The following is a 24,813-nucleotide window of genomic DNA, read 5'->3' on the forward strand; positions in this document are numbered from 1 at the left end:
TGAAGGGGAAAGATCTAGTCTTAATTTTTAGACATCCGAAATAATAAAACTTAGTGTTGCCTTCTAATTCCTACCTTTCTTTTTCTTTGTAGTCATCAGTCACAAAGTGACTCCAGTACTAAGGATTTTTGGATGAACATGCAAGCTATAGCTGTCTACCTCAAGAAATTATCAGAGCAGAACCCATCTGCATCCTATTATAATGTGGATGTTTTAAAGTATCAGGTAAACACTTTTTTCCCTTTGGAATTTTTTAAGGAACTCTGGCAGATTTCATATCTATACAGAAATTATAATAATTGTTCCTTGCTTGCTTGCATGCAGATGAACTGTCATCCCTCATCTAGGCCAAATTTGGGTATGTCACTGTTTCCAATGCATAGGCTCTGCACAGGCTGAGTGCATTCGTGTTATATTTTCACATCATTCCCTGTTCATTCATGACCTGTTTCAGCTTGCTCACACTTCAGTCCAATTCATGTGTGCAAACTTCAAACACTGCTTCTTTAGGTATTTGTTAACAAAGTTAAGCTTTCCTTGAATGTGGGGGTTTGAGTTTGTGATTATATTGTATTTTGATTTTGTAATTGCATAATTTTTGGGTGCTGTAGCTAATCAACTGTAGTATATGAGAATGCATGATGTTCTCACCTCTCACAATATAATGCAACAACTCATCCTGGAAACCATTTACAAGCACATGAAGGACAAGAAGGTCATCAGGAGTAGTCAACATGGCTTCACCAAGGGGAAGTCATGCTTGACCAACTTGATAAACTATGATGAATGACTGGCCTGGTAGATGAGGGGAGAGCAGTGGATATTGTCTACCTAGCCTTCAGGAAGCCTTTCAACAGTGTCTCCCATAGCATCCTCATAGAGAAGCTGATGAAGTATAGGCTGGATGAGCAGACAGTGAGGTGGATCGAAAACTGGCTGAACAGCCAGGCCCAGAGGGTGATGGTCAGTGGCATGAGGTCTAGTTGGAGACCAGTAACTAGCCAGTGTACTCCGGGGTCAATACTGTGTCCGATCCTGTTTAACATCTTCATTAAAGATCTGAATGAGAGGGCAGAATGTACCCTCATCGTGTTTGCTGATGATGCCAAACTGGGAGGAGTGACTGGTAGGCCAGACAGTTATGCTGCCATCCAGAGGGACCTCAACAGGCTGGACAAATGGACTGACAGGAACCTCATGCAGTTCAACAAGGGGAAGTGCCAAGTCCCACACCTGGGGAGGAACAACCTCAGATACCAGTATATGCTGGGGCCACCCAGCTGGAAAACAGCTTGGCTGAAAAATCCCTGGGGCTCCTGGCGGACACCAAGTTGAACATGAGCCAGCAATGTGCCCTTGCTGCAAAGGCGGCTAACGGTATCCTGGGCTGCATTGGAAGGAGTGTTGCCAGCAGGTCAAGAGATGTGATCCTTCCCCTCTACTCAGCACTGGTGAGGGTCGCACCTGGAGTCCTGTGGCCAGTTCTGGGCTCATCAGTACAAGAGAGACATGGACATACTGGAGGGAGTCCAGTACAGGGCCATGTAGATGATGAAGGGACTGGAGTCTCTCTCCTATGAGGAAAGTCTGAGAGAGCTGGGACTGTTTAGCCTGGAGAAGAGAAGGCTCAGGGGGGATCTCATCCATGTGTATAAATACCTGAAGGGAGGGTGCAAAGAAGACAAAGCCAGGCTCTTTTCTGTGGTGCCTGGTGACAAGACCAGAGGCCATGGGCACAAACTGAAACACAGGAGGTTCCCTCTGAACACTGGGAAGCACTTTTTTTACTGTGAGGGTGACTGAGCACTGTCACAGGTTGCCCAGAGAGGTGGTAGAGTCTCCCATCCTTGGAGATCTTCAAAAGCTGTCTGAACGTGGTCCTGGGCAGCTGGCTCTAGGTGGTCCTGCTTTAGCGGGGGGGTTGGACCAGATGACCTTCAGAGGTCCCTTCCAACCTCAACTATTCCATGAATCTGTGAGAAGGTGTTCTGGCTGTCAACAAAAAATCTTCATGAAAATTCAAGACAGACTCCTCAAAAGGGAGAACAGGGATTTCCTAGGCCTGCACTGAGATGGTTAAACATCTGAGCCAGCTGTCTCTACATCAAAAACCAAAAGAACCTATCAGTGCAGCTATTAATATCGTTGTAGCTTTCCACATCCTCCCAATATAGTTTAAAATCTTGGCATACTGAATCTATAAAAAGCATGTTAGGTACACAGAGAATTCCTGAGAAAGATGGAAGGAACAAAACATATCTTTGGATTGCAGAAATGAGTACTGTGGAAGAATGAGATCTATTTAAGATCTTTACTGTTGGGGAAAAATGAGGCAGTGGCATGCAGAAGCCCTGGCAGATAGAAAGGGTTCTGGGCTGCCAAGGAAAGGCAAGAGGGGACACCAGAGTATAGAAGGTTCCTCAAGTAGACCAGGAAGGTGGTAGAAGTGCAGCAGGGCAGTAGCACAAGTTCAGCTACAGAAGCAGCAGCATCCAATCCCTCCTGCAGCAGGAAAATAATGCATTTAATAGGTAAGAACTGTTTTGCTGGCTGCCTGTCCAATGACAGGTATTGCCCTCTGCTGCTGGCTGTTTGGGCAGCTGAATTGGTATGGCACACAACTGCTAAGGATGAAGTTCATTTTGCTGCAAGCATGTTTCTTGTGTAAAGTAGAACACAAGACTAAAACAAAACTGTTTTGGCTTATGAAAGCCAGAACAGGAAGGAGCCTTGTGGTCCAGAGGAGTTTAAACCTTTTTAAAATTGTTTTAATTTAAAATTGAAAGAACATGAATTACTTTAGGCTACAACAATCTTCAGAATTCAGAGATTAAGGGCTCAGAGGTCAGTTGTTCTTTTGGTCACTTTTCAGGATTTAGAGTTATACTTGTTACCATCATTCCCTAATTCTGTCCAAAAGGGGAATATTTTAATTAAGCTTCTTGCAATGGTTTATTATTTTACAGGTATCTTCAAATGGCATCCAGTCCACTCCCTTAAATCTTGCAACTTACTGGAAATGTAATGCTAGCACTACTGATGTGAGAGTGGATTATAAATACAATCCAGAGTCTATGAATGTGCCTAGTATGCTGTCTGATGTCCAGGTTGTGGTACCAGTAGATGGAGGAGTAACAAACATGCAATCACTTCCACCTGCAAAATGGTAATATTAATACTTTTCTTTTTATTATTTCAAATTCTTTTCAGTGTATTCATTAGTGTCAGCCTGAAAAATTTCACTGGAAGAAACAGCTAATTTTTTACCTCTTGATAAAATGTGTGGTATCAGATGCTTAGGACACTTTCTGGTCCAAAACAGATCATGTACAGCCAATTCACATGAACTAAAATGAGACTATATGTACCCATTCTAACTGTGTAATAATACAAACCTTTCTGAATACAAGCCTTTCTGAAATTTCCAATGTTTGCTTTCTTTTGGCCAATGGACAGGATACATATTTTTAACAATGTGATTTGAAACCAAAATATCTTAATTGCTAAAAAACATTATATATATGTGCGTATGCATTTGTGTATAAATATATCCATATATATTATATAGACAGAGTAGAAGAAATGCAGTTCTTAAAAAGATTTCTTGATTGTTCTAGCTTAAAAATTAGCTTCTAATTAAAAGGGTTTTAACCTTCAGTAGCTGAGGAGCTCTTCATAAGCCAGGTAGCATTGTCTCTCAGGTGTCGTGCTGATTGTTATCTAACTCACAGCTACCTGCCGCCACCTTCTAAGCCTGCAGACCATTTACAGCAGCACTTGAAAGTGAGACATGTGTCTCAGATAATTATGTTTCTACAAGTCTGTGAAAACAAGCAGAGGGTAGCAGGGCTAGGCAGAGTGGGACATCCCCTGAGCAGAATTAAATCAATGTGCCTGGGGTTTGGTAGCACATAGGTATAGAATCACACAGAATCATCTAGGTTGGAAAGGACCTTGAAGATCATCCAGTCCAACCATTAACCTAGCACTGACAGTTCCCAAATCCACCATATCCCTAAGTGCTATGTCGACCCGACTCTTAAACACCTCCAGGGATGGGGACTCCACCACTTCCCTGGGCAGCCCATTCCAACGCCTAACAACCTGTTCTGTAAAGAAATGCTTCCTAATACCCAGTCTAAACCTTCCCTGGTGCAATTTGAGGCCATTACCTCTTGTCCTATCACTTGTTACTTGGTTAAAGAGACTCATCCCCAGCTCTCTGCAGCCTCCTTTCAGGTAGTTGTAGAGGGCGATGAGGTCTCCCCTCAGCCTCCTCTTCTCCAGACTAAACAATCCCAGTTCCCTCAGCCGCTCCTCGTATGACATGTGCTCCAGACCCTTCACCAGCTTCGTTGCCCTTCTCTGGACACGCTCGAGTCATTCAATGTCCTTTTTGTAGTGAGGGGCCCAAAACTGAACACAGTCATCGAGGTGTGGCCTCACCAGTGCCGAGTACAGGGGTAAGATCCCTTCCCTGTCCCTGCTGGCCATGCTATTTCTGACACAAGCCAGGATGCCATTGGCCTTCTTGGCCACCTGGGCACACTGCTGGCTCATGGTCAGCCGGCTGTCAATCAACACCCCCAGGCCCCTCTCTGACTGGCAGCTCTCCAGCCACTCCTCCCCAAGCCTGTAGCGCTGCTGGGGGTTGTTGTGGCCCAAGTGCAGCACCCGGCATTTGGCCTTATTGAAACTCCTCCAGTTGGCCTCAGCCCATCGCTCCAGCCTGTCCAGGTCTCTCTGCAGAGCCTCCCTACCCTCGAGCAGATCAACACTCTCACCCAACTTGGTGTCATCTGCAAACTTACTGAGGGTGCACTCGATCCCCTCATCTAGATCATCAATAAAGATGTTAAACAGGAGAGATCCCAAAACCGAGCCCTGGGGGACACCACTTGTGACCGGCCGCCAATCGGATTTAACTCCGTTCACCACAACTCTTTGGGCCCGGCCATCCAGCCAGTTTTTTACCCAGCAAAGCGTGTGCCCATCCAAGCCTCGAGCAGCCAGTTTTGCCAGGAGAATGCTGTGGGAAACAGTGTCAAAGGCCTTACTAAAGTCAAGATAAACTACATCCACAGCCTTTCCCTCATCCAATAAACAGGTCGCCCTGTCGTAGGAGATCAGGTTTGTCAAGCAGGACCTGCCTTTCATAAACCCATGCTGACTGGGCCTGATCATCTGGTTGTCCCGCATGTGTTGTGTGATGGTACTCAGGATGAGCTGCTCCATCAGCTTCCCGGGTCAGGCCTGTAATTTCCTGGATCATCCTTCCGACCCTTCTTATAGATGGGCGTCACATTGGCCAGTTTCCAATCTGTCGGGACCTCCCCGGTCAGCCAGGACTGCTGCTAAATGATGGAAAGCAGCTTGGCGAGCACCCCAGCCAGCTCCTTCAGCACCCTCGGGTGTATCCCCTCCGGTCCCATAGACTTGTGTGTGTCTGTGTGATGCAGTAGGTCACTGACTATCTCCTCCTGGAATGCGGGGGGGTCATTCTCCCAGTCTCTGTCTCCTGGCTGAGGAGGCTGGATTCCCTCAATACAACTAGTCTTGTTATTAACGACTGAGGCAAAGAAGGCATTAAGCACCTCAGCCTTCTCCTCATCACTTGTTACCATGTTTCCTCCTGCATCTAGCAGGGGATGGAGACTCTCCCTGGTCTTTCTTTTGCTACTGACATACTTATAGAAACATTTCTTGTTATCTTTGATTGCTGAAGCCAGAGTAATTTCCAGCTGGGCTTTAGACCTCCTGATTTCTGCCCTGCATAGCCTCACAGCCTCTTTGTAATCACTGTGAGTGGCTAGCCCCTTCTTCCAAAGGCTGTAAACTCTCCTTTTCTCCTTGAGTTGCAGCCAAAGCTCCCTGTTCAGCCAGGGTGGTCTTCTCTGGCACCGGCTTCTCTTACAGCACCTGGGGACTGCCTGATCCTGAGCCATTAAGACTTCCTTCTTAAAGAGTGCCCAGCCTTCCTGGACCCCTATACCCTTCAGGACTGTCTCCCAAGGGATCCTGTCAAGCAGGTGCCCAAACAAGACAAAGTCAGCCCTTTGGAAGTCCAGGATGTCAGTTCTGCTTAGCCCTCTCCTGGCCTCTCTAAGAATAGAGAACTCTATTTATTATTTCATGATCGCTGTGCCCTAGTCGGCCTCCAGCCGCCACATCATCCACCAGTCCTTCTCTGTTCACAAAGACGAGATCCAGCAGGGCACCTTCTCTGGTCAGTTCTCTCACCAGCTGTGTCAGGAAGTTGTCTCCCACACATTCCAGGAATCTCCGGGACTGGTCCCGCTCTGCTGTGTTGTATTTCCAGCAGATGTCTGGGAAGTTAAAGTCTCCCACAAGAACAAGGGCAAGCGATCGTGAGATTTCTCCTAAGTGCCTATAGAATATTTCATCCACCTCTCTGTCCTGGGTGGGTGGCCTAGAGTGGACTGCTACTACAACATCTGCCCTGTTGGCCTTCCCCCTGATTCTAACGCAAAGACACTCCACCCTGTCTTCACTACACTTGTACTCAAAGCAATCATAACAGTCCCTAACATACAGCGCCACCCCACCACCTCTCCTTCCTTGTCTGTCCCTCCTAAAGAGCTTGTAGCCATCAAGTGGCGCACTCCAGTCATGGGAGACATCCCACCATGTTTCTGTAATAGCCACTACATCATAATTTTCCTGTTTCATCATGGCTTCAAGCCCAGCTGTAATGTAATTCCTGGACTGTTTATTTCCAAGAGGGACAAGAGGGTATTTTTAACATGAAGGTTAAGAGGGCAAAGAATACCAAGTTGAGGGAAGTCAGGCTTTGTTAACCTTATTACTTATAGATCAGTATACCTTATAAAGCAAGGTTCAGAAATAAAATAAACCTGGTGTATTTATCAGAAAGGTTCTGATGTTTCTAGAGGTGATACATTTAAATGTGTTAATTAGACAAAGTGGTAATGGCGGCAAGACTTAATCTTTCTTGACTTGGTATTTCAAGGGAGCAATACTTTTAACCAAATCACCTTAAGCAATTATTCAGAGCAAGGGCAGGTTTGGTATCCTGCCTGCACAACTTGACTAGAACTTTTGGTGAAGCCAGTCTTTCCCCCTCACTGCTCAGGCTTCTTCCACAAACCCCTCAGTAATGAAACCTGAGTGAGAGCAGGAAACTGCCCACCCAGAACACCTAGTGTTAGCTAGGAAGACTCAAAACTTAGTGACAGTTTCATTGCAGATTCATCAGAGTAAGAGACTTGAACCCCAGGTATTCTCTTTCACCTAGGCAACTACCCAAGGCCCTAATTTTGAGCCTTGAAAGCTGATAAAAAAAATAGTCATGTCCCAAGCAGCTCTAGCATGTGTCTCCTGCTATATGTTTGGTCTAGTGGGTTGGGTGGTGGATTTTTGTTTTTTTGTAAGAATAAATGTTGTATAATTCAACCTCCTGCAAGTAACTACTACCATCTATGCTCTTTGTGTGAGCATTTCACTCCTGTTACACCAATGCCAAAGACAGTTTCAAACCTATCAGCACTTCATGCCACTCACAGCTTTAAGTTGTTGACTTTCCTTTGATGGAACAGCCGCAAAGTGCTCAAAGATTTTAAATGCCCTGTCAGCTTAGAGACTGTGGTGCTTGGTGCCCTTTGCTTTTCTGCCCCTTTACAGCATCAGAAGTTAGCTTAAACCCTGAGTCACTTCTGCCAACTAGTTTTACTAGAATGGAAATGGAATGAAATTCACGCAGCCAGGAGTCTCACATAGGGAAGAGCAATCAGTATTGCTCCCCCTCATATCATCATCATGAAGCATAAAGACCCAGCTTTCAAACTGCTTCCACCATGTTTGGCCTTTCCTTACCCTTTAAGACCACAGAGGGGTTTGAGTTGTGGAGTCATAACCTGGGCATAGGACAGTGTTAACTGTATAAAAAGGTGGTATGTACGTCTGAGCTCTGCTGCAAGCTCAGGGGCAATGCCGACACACCCTTCTGTTTTCCTGTTTGCTTTGTATAGTTTTACACAAACTCACCTTAAAATGATCAAATATTTTTATAAACCTCCATTGAAAGATGTGGGTTATACACGCATGGGCTGTAAGGTACCAGTGTAAATCTAGGGAAATAATATTCTAAAAATTGGTGCTTATAACTAACCTACCATTCTCTTACAGGAATGCAGACCAGATGAAAGCTTATTGGAAAATATCTAGCATTTCAGAGAAGTCTGAGAATGGAGGCAAGTTGAACTCTTTTGATTTGTTTTCTTGTACAGAAAAATGATAACAATAAAAAGGTAATCATTTTAGCCTCTGTCCTCATGCCTGTTTACACTTGCTATATCCTGTTTATCAGTTCACCTTCTGTTGTGGATGAAAGTATTAACACAGTAATGATTTAGCAGCAAATCAAGTTTTATTAATGACTAGCAGCACTTAATTATTAACCAATTTAAAGATTTACAAAATAATTCAGTAAAATATGTTAAAATTAAAATAGCAACTTAACTACAGATTCGAAGATGACAAGATTCACACTAACTTACTATACGGTACCTTAAATCAATACATATATACATGCGCATTCACAAACCCAAGACATACAAACACACAAACATACAAAAGTATTTGGATCCAGTGGAATAAGTATGTACCCACACTCATGAAAATAACTGTGTATACCCAAACACATCGGTAAGCAGAGAGAGAGTGGGTGAAAGAGAAGCTAGTTCAAAGTTAATATTTCCCTCTTCTTGAGTTTAGAGTAAATACTCACAATGCATCGGCATTCCTCAACAGGCAACTTTGCCCTGGCCTCCTGTTGGCTCTATCAGTGGACAGTACCTCAAGGTTTTTGGTACCTGAGAGATGTCCCAGCTCAGGGGAGATGCTGGGACAGGCCTGCTGCTGTCCAGGAGAGCTCAAAGGGTCTCACTTGGGGTCGCTGTTTATAGGGTCCAAGATAACTGACTTTTGTCAGGTACTTTTCACTCCAGCCCAGCTCAAACAATAAAGTATTCTGGTGTTTTCCACCAGTTGCAGAAGAACTTGATGGGTGTGCAATTCTGTTATTGTTGTCCCTCGACCACATCCCAGGTACAAGCGTACCAGGCTGTTAGGAGGTGATGGGCTGTTATAACTGTTCCCAAGTGATAGGGGTGCCTTAACGCTCTGATTCACTGCCATTAGCAGTCCTTACCTCTCCAGGTTGGTATGTGGCCCAGGAGGGGGTTGGAATCACACCAAGTACGGAGCGGCCCAGTAAGGAGGCAGGGGGGAAGAAATGCACCACCACACCCTCTCAATGAAATTCCTCCTGAGAGATTCCATTAATAGTGAGATGTAAAAATATTAAGTAATTATAAAAAGAAAAATAGTGAAGCCCATTGAAAGCAACTAATACCCCTAAAATAGAGTTTAGACTGGGCAAGGGAAGTATTACATCAGTGCTATTTGGAAATGAGCAGTTATTCAAAGGAAAATATGTTTAATATCTGTGTTTTGTTTTTCCACACACTGACAATTGAGATAAAGTAGAAAGAGGTAAGTGGAATAACTGGGGGAAATAAACTTTAAAAAAAATAAATCCAAAAGTCCTGTGCCGAGATAGGCTCAACTATAGGTAATTCTTGACCAACGTATTGAGGATTTTTGTTTTGACCATATACGACTCCAGGAAAAAAAAAAATATGCACATCTCCTCAAAGTGGTAATTTATATAGTATTTTGTAAGGTGCTGATAGATGTCCTCTGCCCAGCTGGCTTTCCCTGAGGTCCAGTTGATGTCACAGCCCTTGCAGCCTTTGCAGATGCAATGTTTTTCTGGAGCAGAAAAACAGGAGCCAAAGGGAGGCATCTCATCCACAAAGCCTCTGTGGAGAAATGGACTTGCAGTGTAATGGAAAGACCCTGTTAAGAATTTACTGAAGGGAATTATGAAAGCACAGATTTGCTTGTAAATATGACTGGTTTCATAAAGGAACCACAAGCCTGGGAAGGGAAAACCTCTTCTATTGCTGCAAAGGCTGCAAAGCTGTGGTAGTCATTCAAACAAAATCAGAGAGAATTTGATCTGATAAAGGTTATTGCTGTAGTCTGGTGTACTTTATCATTCACTGGCCTCACAGTTCTTTGCCATCTGTCTTCCATTATGATTATGTAGGGATAACCTTCTCTTTTTTTTCCTTTACCAAACTGCAGAGCTTCTTTTAAAAGAAAAAATCATACTAAAACATGAATGCAGCCAGATAAAGAGCTACTGCACACCTGCAGAGCAGCATAAAACGGGCTGCCAGTGATGCAGATCATGTCTTGTGTATGTTCAGTAGACTTGCACATATCCCACTGCTGCTGCTATGTTCCCCTTCTCTTCCTACCATCTTTCTTCCTCTTTTCTTTGAGTATAAATACTTAGTACTCACAATTCAGTGTTTAAGAGGAAGTAACACTATGCCAGCTTTACACTTATGGAAACAAAGGGAGCAGTTGCAGAAACACTCTTAATATTAGGACAAATGTCTTGAAGTCCTCCTTGTTCTGGTGTACAGGGTGGTAAAATGTTTGGGGTTTTTTTATGTTCCAGCACATTATGTGAGCTGTCAGTTGCAGACAGAGATAAAGCACAGAACAAACTTTCAAAGCACTTGAATATATGAGTTTCCATACTTACAGTGGAAAGAAGTTCCAATTTACCCAAACTGTGACAGACCTACTGAAGAAATTAAGTGGACTTTAAGCCAAATTTGTCAAGAACAAGCCATTGCATAAAACAATTTCATTCATCAATTCCTGCTTTTACCCTAGTAACATTTCAGTTGCTAACTTTCCTCCTCATTTAGCAGTTCCTACTAATTGTTTTAAAGAAGTAAAAATACTTGATTTTCACTATTCCATTAATTAATTATTTAAATATCTTTTTTCCCCAGCATATTTTGCAAGAACAAGAAAAGACTTGTTTAAGAACTAGAAAAAGAGGCCAGCAATAACGCTGGGGTTTTTTAAAATGTCCTGCATTTAAGTAATTTTGAACTATTACTACTTTATAATGGCACTGAAATGAACTTCACCACTGTCTATGAAAAATCAACTGAAGTTTTTGGGGAAATGTATTTAATCAGACCTTGTCTTTATGAGAAAAATGAGAATTTCTTTCTTCTGGGTACATTACTGTTCAGCTGCATTTCTTCCAATGGTTTTGTTCAGGTACATTCATACAGGCAGATCATGACAGCATTTAAATAAATATTCTGATGTACTTTCAAATCTGCTAAATGAAAAGTACTAGGTACAAGATAGACCAGCAAGCATAAATTATGATTATAGGGAAAGATCAGGTATTTAATGTAATAAGAGATTACCAGGCTGTCTGATATACACATTCTTCTATGAGTATAATCTTGTAGAAATGTGTATTGCTTCTCTAAATCATTCGCTAGTCACTGTCTTAAACAGAATATTGGAAAAAAGAGTTGTACTCCCATCTCTTCTGAAAATTTATATAGGACTGCCACTAGGAATAGGTCTTAAAGATTACCATGTTAGTTCTACTCCTTACTACTAAAAATTTTGGGAGATCGTCTTGGTCTTGCAAAACAACCAGCCTTTCAGTTTTGTTATTTTTGTAGGTTCTGGATCCCTCAGGGCAAAATTTGAACTTTCAGAAGGACCCAGTAAACCAGCAACACTTGCAGTGCAATTCATTAGTGAAGGAAGCACCCTTTCAGGAGTAGATGTAGAGGTAGTAGGCACTGGCTATCGACTTTCCCTCCTTAAGAAGAGATTTGCCACTGGTAAGACACTGACATGCTTATATATTCAAATTAATATGATATATTCTATAGTGCTAAATTATAAAATATGAAACTGTTAAATAAGTGATGCATATATAATTACTTTTCCTCAAAAACATGGCTGAAAACTGTTTTACTTTTTTTGTTCTTCCATAGTTAGTAAAACTGCTCCCAGGAAAACACTGACAAAATCTGTTTTATATACTGACTGCAAAAAACCTACCTTTATTTTTCAGGATGGTATATGGCAGACTGTTGATGAACCTGTGGAAGTCATTGGATCAAAGGAGTGCAAGAAGCTCACTCTACCCTCTCTACTTTTCAAGCACTATTTTAACATGCATTAATTTTTTTTAAATGTTGACCTACTTTGAGGCTGAACTACAGAACAGAAAATGCACTTTTAAAAGTCATTTTGCAAACTTTTTATTACTTTATAATAGCACTGAAGTTGATTTCAACACTGTCTGCAAATGATCATCCGCAATATTTGCAAAAATTTGTTGAAATTTTAGTAAATTTATATAGATGAAGTCAAAATAATAATCAATAGTTGTAATGAAAGTATGAAATTGTATGTTATACTGTAAACATTAAACCTAAAAATGTAGGAAAGCAAGTAAGAAATATTTGAGCTTCCCATAAAAAATATTATTTTTTCAGATTCTTTAATTGTCAGTTTTTAAAGAAAACAGAGGCAGTCTCACGTAGTTCTTCCATCCACTTGCACCATAAAACCAGCAGTTAGAGATGTATAAAAAAAATTAACTTGATGCTCATGTATCATATATTATTAACATGTAAGTTGTTTTATGTAGGTTTTTTTCCTAAGTGCAATGTATTGCAAAATTGCAAAAGACAGAAGGTGTTGTGATTGTTTGAATCAATGCTGTAGATTTAATTTATTTTTATATGAATTGCATAACATTTGTGCCTTTAAAAAAACAAACAAAACAACTGTGCCTATCCACTTTGTTATTCACATGCCTCAATTCCTTTTTCAAAGTTTGGCTCTTCATCAAGAAAGCACAGTGTTTGTATAATACATAAAACTTTATAAAAATTCCTTTGACTGGGATTTAGAAGGCAGATTTGCAAAACTGGAGATTGTTTTAAGAAAGGTTTAAAATACTGGTTTACTTCCTCATGGGGTAATTGCAATAAAATGCAGCTGTAGTAAAGGGAGATGCATCATTCAGGTCTTTGAAACTTTGAGATAGTAACTTCAGAGTCACCAAAGATGAAAATCCTGAAAAATCACAGAGGATGGTAAAAGCAAACGGCATTTCCTTTCACTTTAACTGCAAGTCTTTGGAATTTAAGTGTTTTGAGGGTTGTGTGATGTGAATGTAAACGTAGTCATTTGGGAGGAATAACATTTTAGAAGGGTATTTTATAGCAGCGGGATGACAAGTACTGCCATTTCTATTAGTTTAAATTTTACCTAAACCCACCAATTTTAATATTTGTATTGTCATCTAATCTGCTTGCCACAGCCTTAGCACAGGGAAGTGACACATTAGTAACGTTTTTTAAAGCAAGTCACTAATTTAGAAAATCTTTTCTGTATTTGTATTATCAAGTGTTTTTTCAATGCTGAAATCAAAAGTATTGGGGCAAAATAATTCAGTAGCCTACAAGTGGGAATTTTATATGTCCATTTTGAATGCCAGTATCTATTTCAAATTCTCTATTAAAACAATAAAACTTGCTTGAACTAATTCATGCAAAACTAGTAATTGAATTGGACTGCTGAAGCTTTACAATAAATTAAGTTTTGTAGAGGCTACTTAAATTCTAAAGTATTCTACACACTTTTGCAGATAAGAGTTTTATTAGCACTAAGCACATACTGTACTGTAGATTTGATTGGAAGAGTATATTTGGCTCTTAACTTGCTACTCTTATTAAACAATAAATTTCTAACTCATCTAAAATGGTACAGTCTTTTTACTGGAATCTTAATTGTAATCTGCTTTGCAATCAAACCATGTTTAACATGACAATATTTTATTAATGAAAACCCAAAACTGTATTTCTGTTTTTAATCAAGTATTACTTTCATTTCTTCATTAAATTAAGTAGTTCTGTTTCAACACTTTTAAACTAGGTGATTATACACACATTTACATTGGGTGCAGGTTACAATTTTGAAGCCATACAAGTTTATATAGACTTTTTGTAAAGAAATTTTTAAAAATGTAAAAAGTACATGTGTGTCTGATAAGAAAACCATATGTGTGTGTCTGATAAGAAAACCATATGTAGCAAGCTGGTTCTTGCTTGTGTATACAGCACTATCCTTTGTAGCTGCCTCCTAAGAAAATTAATTTGTAAACACAACTCTAAAGGATCTGAATTTGTATGGATTGTTACTACATTGGACTGTAAATTAGAGCATACCAGTTTATCTTTAAAAAATTGTAAATATTTCTGATTTTTCATAAAATATAAATTTTTTTTAAATTGTGCATCCATAATAAACATGTAATATATAATTTAAATATTGATTTATATTGCTTATACTTTTGCAGTTAGTCCCATAGAGCTTCTAAGCAATAATAGAACAAAACTATGCCTCTATTGAACATTTTTAAAGTGTTAATTGATTTGTAATTGATAAGTAGTAGAGATAATCAGTACAGGAAAGACAAGGACCTGTTGGAGTGGGTCCAGAGGAGGACCAAAAAAATGATCAGAGGAATGGAACACCTCTCCTATGAGGACAGGCTGAGAGAGTTGGAGTGGTTCTGCCTGGAGAAGAGAAGGCTCTGGGGAGACCTTATAGCAGCCTTCCAATACCTAAAGGAAAGATGGAGAGGGACTCTCTTTATCAGGGAGTGTAGCGATAGGACGAGGGGTAAGGGTTTTAAACTGACAGAGGGTAGATTTAGATTAGATAGAAGGAAGAAATTTTTTACAATGAGGGTGGTGAAACACTGACACAGGTTGCCCGGAGAGGTGGTAGATGCCCCATCCCTGGAAACATTCAAGGTCAGGTTGGACGGAGCTCTGAGCAACCTGATCTAGTTGAAGATGTCCCTGCCCATTGCAGGGGGGTTGGAGTAGATGACCTTTAAAGGTCCCTTGCAACCCAAACTATTCTATGAAAATATATGAACTCATATATTTAAAAACCACCACAGAGATGGTAGGTGGAAAGATGACTTCTTCGAAGAGTTGCATCTTTACTGAACTGAAATGCCTGAGATGTGTACAATGACTTGTGCCTTTCTAAATGGTATGCTTAACTAATAACTTAGATTAGGCCTAACTGTGGATATACTTATCAGAAAAATCTCAACTTTGTAGACATGAGCTGTTTTCTCTAAATAGTGCTATCAAATACTGTACATTCCTTAACTTCCTTAATAACCATATATTTTGTTGAGTGCACAGGAAAAAGATCAGTGGCAAGATTAAAGTAATCCTTTCTGATTTCTTATGTTCCACCAATCCAAAACAGTAGGTGATTTAAGTATTACTTTGGCAGTCTGAGAATAGTCCTTCCAAGCTGCGAGCACAGAAACAAAAGTTGAAACTGAACAAATGCATGTTTGAATCTATTTCTTTCCTACTTAATCCCCCAGCCTGTATAGTTTAATAAGTAATGACTTATTAAATTGACTTTTTCAGCTGGATGGATATCATTTCAATAAGTACCATTCTTGTTATGCTAGAAAGCAATAGTCCAAGGGTTTGATTCTTATCTTTTGCTGGAAGGCAGGACTGAAAAATGCAAGTGCCCTATGGTCAGATGAAACGGTCCATCTAACCCAGGACTCTGTCTTCAACAATGACAGAACAGACTATGGCAAGAAGAGTTCACATGCCATTTCCTTTCTACTTCCCCAGCATCCTCAGTTATCAGTTAGGGATGTAAAAGGGTACAACACTGCTTGGTCCTTCTAGTATTCATGTAACTTAAAGTGTCAGAGATCACTGCTCTGGCACTTCTCTTTACATTTGACTTCTGATGCAAGCTTCAGCTGACTTCTGATGCTGGCTTGCATCAGCAATAGCGTGGCCAGCAGGGACAGGGAAGTGATCTTACCTCTGTACTCGGCACTGGTGAGGCGACACCTCGATTCCTGTGTTCAGTTTTGGGCTTCTCACTACAAAAAGGACATTGAATTACTCGAGAAGGGCAACAAAGCTGGTGAAGGGCCTGGAGCACATGTCGTACGAGGAGCGGCTGAGGGAACTGGGGTTGTTTTGTCTGGAGAAGAGGAGGCTGAGGGGAGACCTCATCGTCCTCTACAACTACCTGAAAGGAGGTTGCAGAGAGCTGGGGATGAGTCTCTTTAAGAAAGTAACAAGCGATAGGACAAGAGGTAATGGCCTCAAGCTGTGCCAGGGAAGGTTTAGACTGGGTGTTAGGAAGCATTTCTTTACAGAACAGGTTGTTAGGCGTTGGAATGGGCTGCCCAGGGAGGTGGTGGAGTCCCCATCCCTGGAGGTGTTTAAGAGTAAGGTCGACATAGCACTGAGGGTTATGGTGTAGTTGGGATCTGTCAGTGCTAGGTTAATGGTTGGACTAGATGATCTTCAAGGTCTTTTCCAACCTAGATGATTCTGTGATTCTGTGACTTTAGTTATTGTAAGCCAGTGCCCACATAATACAACTACTATAAACTGGATATATACTGCTCAAGTAGGTTTGTGATTATCTAAGTACATGATCAGGTAGTTTTTCAGGCATAATTGGCTACCTCTACCCCTGTCAAATATTTATGTAGGGTATTTGAAGGAGCTAAGATATTTGATTATCAACTGGAACAGTGTGGGAATTACAAGTGGGATGGGTTTTGCCATCTAACTAGAAAGGAAGGTCTTGCATTGTGCCAAAAGGCATTACATTTCAAGTCTTGCATGTTTGAGAAGCTTAAGATAGGCATCTTAATATCTTTGTACATTTTTTCTTGGCATTTTTAGATAACTGGTTTCCATTTCAGTTGTCATGAAAGGGCACTTTTACTTTAGAGCATGAAAGAAAAAACTCAGGAATTCCTTCGAGGATAGAATAAGCTAAAAACAGTTCAAGGTGCTAAAGCAGCAAATAGCATATTTACTGTGCAGTGCCCTTGATTGGACTGATTAACAGGCCTCTTAATTGAAAACTCGATGTTTATCTTCAACTCTGCATATTATTGCACTACTGAGTATTCTCAACTCAGTTTGACCTCCATATTTACTGACATGTTGATTTTTAATTTCTCAGTTAATTCAATACCAATAGAAACCATACAGTCTTTAAAAAGTAAAATAATTTTAAAAACACAAGAGGCGTCTTCTGGATTACTTATTAAACATTTAATACTCAAATTCTGCATTTTCTATTGCTGCTTTCACTTCATTTGGAATCCATTTGTTTTTAAATCTGGGATGGCTATTTTGATTATTATAACCTTAAGTATGATTTTGTTTGCCATTGTCCCAGTTGTATTTCTTGTAAAAAGCCTTGTTCTGTGACTTAGCATTTTTTTTCATTCCTAAAACTCAACTGTTTATTTAAAAAAACCCACAGGTTAATAATCACAATAATTCAATCATAAATCATGCCAACTTCACTATCCTGATTATGATTCAACTTTTCCTCTTAGCATCACCCAATATCCCTTCTTGAAGTTCTAATTTCCTGTCATGTTTTCTGCTCCGGAAAGTTAGCAGTGGTAATGTGTTCAGCAATGACTCAGTTCTCTCTTCATCATGGTTAAATGAAGCAGCCCGTTTTTACAACAATTGCCGATTCTCCCCTCCAGATGTTCCCTCCTGTTTTGTAATTAGATGATAAACTCCTTATGTAATATCCACAGCTTCCACAGCCTTCCCTTCTACTCCCCACTACTGTCATTGCTAGGTTATATGAATAGTCATCACTAATACAGAGTTATTAAATCTGTCCCAGTGTTAGTACTGATAAAACATTGCATCCAGGCAAGATGCACCAATACAACTTGAAAAGAAAAAAAAAAATCCAAATCTAAAAGCTGTTTGTTATATTCTGTTTGTGTTGCACTTATTTCTCTGGAGCCTTAAAGGACTGTGGATTTTGACAGAGGACCAAAGTTCAAATAGACACAACTTTCAGCCCCTGACTAAGCACCTAACCTCATTCTTGACTGCAAGTTTCTCCTCCACATATCAGACTCTCTCAGCCTATATGGACGAGTCCCCTCTTGCTTCTAAGCAGTTCCTAGACTGAGAACGCACATTGAGTACTTGAGTATGTGAGCACAGGAGGACTGTCACAGTCTGTGATCTGCCATCCCTGCAGATGACAGATCTCTCTGAAGACTCACCACAGTCTATTCCTGTGTGTGAGACATAACTTCTCTAAGTAATATAGAGCAAACACTACACTCACAGGAGACAGAATAAGGAAATTGCATGGAAAAACAAATGCAGGCTCCAATGTTCCCTTTAGCTGAGAGGGTGTGTGTGTGTGTGTGTGTGTGTGTGTGATAAATATGTATTTAACACAACTTTCCCATAAAGGAGTTGAAAATTTAAAAAAAAAAAAAACCACAAAGTGATGGGCCACTACAGCTATTCTCTTGCCTTTTGCAAAATATTTAAGAGACCCTCAACTTTCTTCATAGCTGAAGTTGATATCTTCAATAAACTGTGGGAGAGCCTGCAGGATGTCTTTCCTTGCAAGAACTGCTGCTCTGTCTGTGTAGCTATGAGCTAGGGCTTAGCATTACTGCACTTGGTGCTGACTGAGCATGGGGAGCACAGTTCACCTAAGCATCCTCCTTTGCTTCCAGATAAGGAGTTTCCTAGAGGGAGAAGTGGGGAACCTGTACCCCTGTTTCCCTGAGCTATAACCTTTCTGGATTGCTCAAGGTGGCAGCTCTTTTGCCAGCTGATCCCCAAGCGATGCCACAAAAACACACATTAGAATTCAGAGGGGTTTTTTGGCAAATGGCCACTTCTAGCCTTTCCTTCAAGGGATCATCCAACTTAAAACACTACTACAATAAACTTGGTTTTGGTCAAAAAGAGTAAAACCATGACTGGGTTTCAGGAAGCAGTTCATCCACTGTGTAGGCAGCAACAGTGCAGTCTCCTACTTTTCATGATACCAATAGTTAAGAAAAGCCAACAGTTGTCACAAGTTGAAAAGATTTCCAAAAATATCACATCTTTCTTAAACAGGTGACTGTTACTTTGACACCAGTCTTTAAGCAAAAACCCTGCTGAGTTTTACCATTAATGAGTCATTCCCAGCCCAATGGAACACAGACTCAGCTATACTCCTATTCAAGTCACCACTAAAGGTAAACGTGTGTTTGTACCAACACACAGCAGGAGTAGTATTCAGCAGACATGTTTCACTATTTCAACTACTCACAACATGCCGACGCGGAAGTCTTGGACATAACTTAGACGACAAATATAATCAAGTTGATGCCACTTCATTAAAGGTTACACAGCAATTTATACACTATCTCAAGCTTCACGCGCCGCTATCTTATTGCTAATAGGCTAAAGCTACTTGTTCACGTGTCCTTCTGCCCTCTATGATTGGTCCCGGTGTGGTGTCCACGCGCTGCTCTCCCCCCAGGTAGACCCCCTGTTTTCGACATTCCAACATCTTTATCTCTTGGGCAGGAATGTAGTTTCTCAGGCCGTCTCGGCCTTGTTTATGTCCTTGAACACAGCTGCAGCTTGTTGTTACAGTGAGGCCCCTTGGTCTGGATCGCTCACAACATGTCCGTTGTTCTCCAGCGATGCCACAAATCCCCCTTTTTGTTTTTGAGCGATCCAGACCCCCCTTTGTTCCTGTGGTAAAAACATTGCACCGACAGTCCCTCTGCAGGGCCCTTTGCAGAAGGCTGATAAGGCAAGGCAACATTAAGAGCACAGTCACTACAATCAAAAGGACTACCCCTACAGTTTTGATTAACGTTATCAACCAACCAGATAATCCCCAACCTTTAAACATCCTTGTCAGCCAGTCCAAGCCATCATCTTCTGTTAAGCGTTTGACTCCATCCTTCAATTGCTGAATGCTTTTAAAAACAGATTCTGAATGATCGGATAGATTCATACAACACATTCCTCCAAATTCAGCACAACCATGTCCTTGCGCTAGAAGCAAAAAATCAATCGCAGCTCTATTTTGTAACGTAGCATGTCTAACGTAGCATCAGTTAAAAGACCACTTAATGCTAAAGCAGTAGCATTAGTTTGTTTGCTAAGCCAACACCCTAATTTATTTTAAGTAGTTAAAGCATTCGCAACACCAACTCCTGGTGCTAACACGGAGGCCGGTATGATTTCTCCTGGGTTCCAAAATTCAATGCTATCGCAACAGGAACTGCTGAACTGATGAACAGTCCTCTGGACTCGCTTATGCTTTCGAGTCATGGTCAAAATCATTGACACATTTGGTGTTAGTAAGGTGAGGCGTCCGAGACTACACGGGCCTCCATTCAGTTTAGATGGAACGCCTCCCCAGGCACGATCTCCACAGATTAAAAACACACCAGGAGGTAGCGCGAGAGGAGCAACAGAGGATTGTGAAGCATTAAGTGCAGTATAATTACACCACCCAGTAGCATTGTGATAAACAATGCTGGTTGCATTAACATTTTGACCTCGGCGAGCAGTCTTGTTATAAGAGTAATTGACAAATACACAAGCATCCATCATAACAGATACTACTGGTGGTTCCTCCCTATCACCTGTGAGCCGTAAGTAATTTAACACATACACCGCTTTTGCAAGTGGTTCTGCAGCAGCCAAGACCTCTCCCCCTTTTTGTTTTTACAAAAGCGCTTTTAAAGTTTTGATGTGCTCTCTCCACTATGGCTTGCCCCGTGGGGGAATGTGGTATAGCTGTGATGTGACGTGTACCCCAGAGTTGACAAAAGAGAGCAAATTTTTGAGAGGTATAGGCTGGTCCATTATCAGTTTCACGGGTCAATTGAACTAATTCCCCATATTCCCTGGTGCATTCCACACTACCGCGACGGTAACTTCTCACAGCTTAGTGCTTTTTCACAGTTCAGTGTTGCAGCTGTCCGCTGTTTTCCCTGCCACCTTGGCACAGCTCAGCAGTTTCTTATCTTTCTTCCAAGGCCTGTTCTTCATCAACCCTAACTATTGCTCAGAGGCTGTGTAAGGCTGACAGGCCAATGCCTCCCACATCTCCCCTTTCATTGTTTTGCAGCAGCACCTGCAAGACTTGTTTCAAGGCTTTATCAATTGAGGGTTAGGCAAACTTCAAAAAACACAGCATGCTTAAAATAGTTTCACAGAATGCTAGAAACAATACAGCGGTTACAGTTACTAGGTAAATAAGAGTAGGCCAATTTCAGTACCCATAACTAAGGGATATGACTAAATACTACAAAAATAAACAGTAAGGAAAATACGGAATAGCACACTTACTTAATGGGGTACTAACATTCAGATCCGCAATTGCTGGGGAACCCTGGATGCAGCGAGAATTTAGAGTGCCCTTCCTCGCAAACCGGAAATCCTACGCGATGCGTCCATCCGTAGGTGAGGCATCCAACATCGCTGCAAGCAGGTCCAGCCTCTAAATCAACAGGCCAAAATAACTGGCAATTTTCTTTGAGTGGAAACATCTGATTTCATCCTCCTGTTGGGTTCCACCCAGAGCCTGGCCACCACTCAAGGGGGAAAACCAAGGGAGTTTCTAATAAGGTTAAACACTTGAGTTCCTAATTCTTAATATGGCTAAAGAAAGAAAGTTGAATACATACATTCTTACAGCATTTCATCCTTATTAATAACTACATTTTGTCTAAGCTACATCTTTCACTAGTGACTAGTAAGCCTATATATTTCATCAAGGAGTTGCAATTACTGTTAGCATTTTCTCTTAAAAGAGTTGGCAACTGTAGTGTGATTAAGGACAGAGATAGTGTATTTTGTCCTATTGCAGTAGCAAGCATTACCCATCCATTCTGCTTAAATGATCAGTTGAAGAGATGGCGAACTGTTGGCACAGGGGCACCCACAGCACCCACAGCCGGCTCCTGAGTGTCCACCAAAAGCTGCCTCTCACGCCTCAGGTATGGTCACATACACCTTGCTGGTAACCACCGGGGACCGTGACCTGTGGAGACACAAGCATAACCTCTTCCCCAGGTTATTAAAGGATATGGTCCTTCCCAGTTAGCACTTTCCAGGACTTGAGTCTTGCCCTGGACTTCTTGTTGATCTGGTATCTGTGATGAGAAGTGACGCAATATTGACGGCACCTATTTTAACGATCCAAATGCAGCAAAGCGAGTGACGTCAGATTGCCATAATTCTGAGGAGTGAGTCCCCGAGGGTTGACACCACTGGCTGTTGAAGAGAGGGAGTCCTTCTGGTATTCAGGGCAAGTTGCAATGATGTCTTCAGCCTGAGGCCTTGATAAAGAAAACTGGTTTTGTATTGCCCGGGCATTTTGGTGGAAAAATTGCATGTGAAAGCCGTGCTTACCATGTTTCTGAGATGGCATTAGTTGCACAGTGGAGATCTTGTTTTTGCTTTCTCTGTAAGTACTCTGGGTGATGTGAGTGAAGGATCTCTTTGCAAAACATAAAGCAAGCTATGCAGATCATCATTAGTTAGGCCCAACAACAGCTATATCCAATTTATGGTTCATAACAGTTTCTGTCAATCATTTAAAGTCTTAACATCAGTTTTAAGTTTAAGGTGTTGGGGGACAATGGTCTGTTCACAAATTCTCCACCCCAGGTACTGCCACAGTGATGATCTCGGTACCTTTTCAGGTTCTATTTGTCACCCCATTTGAGATACTGAGTCTGGTTAAAGCAAGAGCCTTTTCCATGATCTCCTGTGTTTCTGCTGCTATAAGGATGTCATCCATATAATGATATATAACAGCCTGGGGGACCTGCATTGTGGGAGTATTTTTTATGCCTTATGGTAAAACAACCCAGTGGTACCGTGTTGTACAAGGGAATGGAGAAAAAATAAATCTTTCAGATCAATTATTAGAAAATGCCAGTTTAGGGGAATCAATATGTTGGAGATCATGTAAAAGTCACCATTTACCACTTTTATTTAAAATAACAAACACCAAGGGGTTCCAAGGACTGGTGGTAGGTACGAGATGTCCTGCACTTAACTGTTCCTGAACTAAATCATTAAGGTGGCACAACTTTTCCATTGGCAAGGGCCACTGACCCACCCACACAGGTGATTCTGTTTTCCAGGTTAGTTTCAGGGTGGGTTTAGGGGTGGGCTGTGCTGCAGTGGTGATTAAGACAAATTTGATCCAATTTGAGTTCCCCATCGAGCCATACAGTCACGACCCCATGATGTAATAGGGGTTTCCAATATAAATGGATGAATATTTGCTACCTGGTTTTCTGGGCCCCTTACATGAATGAGTTATTTGGTTTGAAACATTACAGCATGACCACCAATCCCGAAAGCACTCGAGTTACCCGAGCTAACAGCAAATCTGCTCGCAGATATTACAGTCACATCCACACCAGTATGTAAAATGCCTGTCAGTTCAACAGATTCTTCTGCTTTGGTGAGGTTACATTTTATCAGAGGTCGACTTTGTCTCACTGTCTGAGCTTAAAATGTTTGAGGAGTAAGTGCTGATCCAAATCCTGAGTCACCCCAGCTGTAGTAAAATAAACAAGCTGAGTAAGTTTGACCCCTGGTAAAACGAACAACCCCTGTAAGGTTGTAGATGATTTTTATGACAATATCCCCCTCAGGCAGATGGTACAAGGGTGCACTCTCCCCACAGAGTGTGCACCTGAATTCAAGACAACAATTAACACAGAATTACTGCCTCCTGCTAGAGGAGATATCTCACCTGTGACACTTCAAACACTGAGCCCGAACAAACAGGCAGCACCGATGACCCAGCGGGTACTATGGCACTCTGTCAAAGAAGTCCGCGGTCTGCAGCTGGCACGTCTCGCACACGCAAAACAGTCACACAAAGAGGCCTCTTACCCTTATTACTCACACAACATAAAATGATAAACGGTGCAAACATCAAAACACTGTTAAGACTATAACGCCATTGCTTAATGATTATGTGGTGTGTCAGCAGCTTCTGTAAAAACTGCTGCTTTTGGCGGGGGCGGGGGGTGCTGAGAGTGCGGTGCCGGTCTCGGCCACAGGCAGTTAAGAGACTGAAGTCTTTCTCAGCCCACCCATCAGCACCACCATAAGTAATGTTAATGAGAAAACTAAGAAAGTCCCAAGCCCCCCAAGCCTCAGGATTAACATCAATAGCAGCATGTAGTCTAGCAATAAATTTTGGGTAGGGCTCTGTGGGCCCCTGTCTTACTCCTGTAAATGCTGGTGCCGCTTTTTCATCATGTACAGCTAAAATCGTTTTTAAGGCCAATTTGTGGGTTAACCGTAACACTTCCGGTTGAAACCCTGCTTGCCAGTCCGGGTTGGCAAAAGGGCCTGCGCCCATCAGCATTTGAGCTTGCACCCCATATAGAGGATCCCCTTGCTGACGGGGTGTGGCTGCTGGGAAGTTGAATTACTGAACCAGTACATGGTGATTTTAACTCATTTTCACCATATACTAATCCCATAACCCAGCACATCCCCATCATTTTCCAGTCTCAGGCCTCCCACTCATTGCCCTGTGGGGTTACTGTTACCGGGAACACCACAGGTCCCAGCTCGTTAAACTGCCCCTCTATTATAGCATCCCGAGTAACTCCCCGCCATCGGCTTGCCGGATTACCATTACCACCCGCGCGTCCCGGTGCCCCCCCTCCCATTTGGGCCGACGATGGCAGCGACCCGAGAGCCACCGTTTCCCTCTGACCACTCCACCCCCCCCCGTGTCGCGGAGGAAGGGGTTAAAAGGAAGAGGGGGAGGCGGCGGTGCTGGGGGGGGGGGTTGAGCCGCTTGCTGCATTCGGATTTCAAGTTGCTCTAATTTTCTCGTTAGTTCTCGCAAGTGTTGATCTTGTAAATCATAACGAGATTGTTCCTGCACTGACCGGGGTGTCGGGGGCGAGGATGGGGGCAGGGCTGGGTCGGCGCCTTC

The 24,813-nt window shown here is 41.9% G+C and overlaps 1 protein-coding gene across 8 annotated transcripts in view; it reads left to right on the forward strand.

The window, feature by feature from the left end:
- The window catches only part of LOC141917715 (F-BAR domain only protein 2-like), a 142,510-nt gene extending 128,793 nt beyond the window's left edge, over positions 1-13,717 (forward strand). For 7 of the 8 annotated variants that reach the window (XM_074811113.1, XM_074811115.1, XM_074811114.1 and 4 more), the window contains 5 exons: positions 93-225; positions 2,967-3,166; positions 8,167-8,231; positions 11,616-11,780; positions 12,017-13,717. In XM_074811113.1, the coding sequence (XP_074667214.1) occupies positions 93-225; positions 2,967-3,166; positions 8,167-8,231; positions 11,616-11,780; positions 12,017-12,039 (586 nt within the window). In that variant the 3' untranslated portion in view covers positions 12,040-13,717. The remainder of the gene's footprint in view (positions 1-92; positions 226-2,966; positions 3,167-8,166; positions 8,232-11,615; positions 11,781-12,016) is intronic. The other variant, XM_074811121.1, reaches the window with a different exon arrangement.
- The last annotated feature ends 11,096 nt before the right edge of the window (positions 13,718-24,813 follow it).

Source organism: Strix aluco, chromosome W (genome assembly GCF_031877795.1).
Source record: "Strix aluco isolate bStrAlu1 chromosome W, bStrAlu1.hap1, whole genome shotgun sequence".
NCBI lineage: Eukaryota > Metazoa > Chordata > Aves > Strigiformes > Strigidae > Strix > Strix aluco.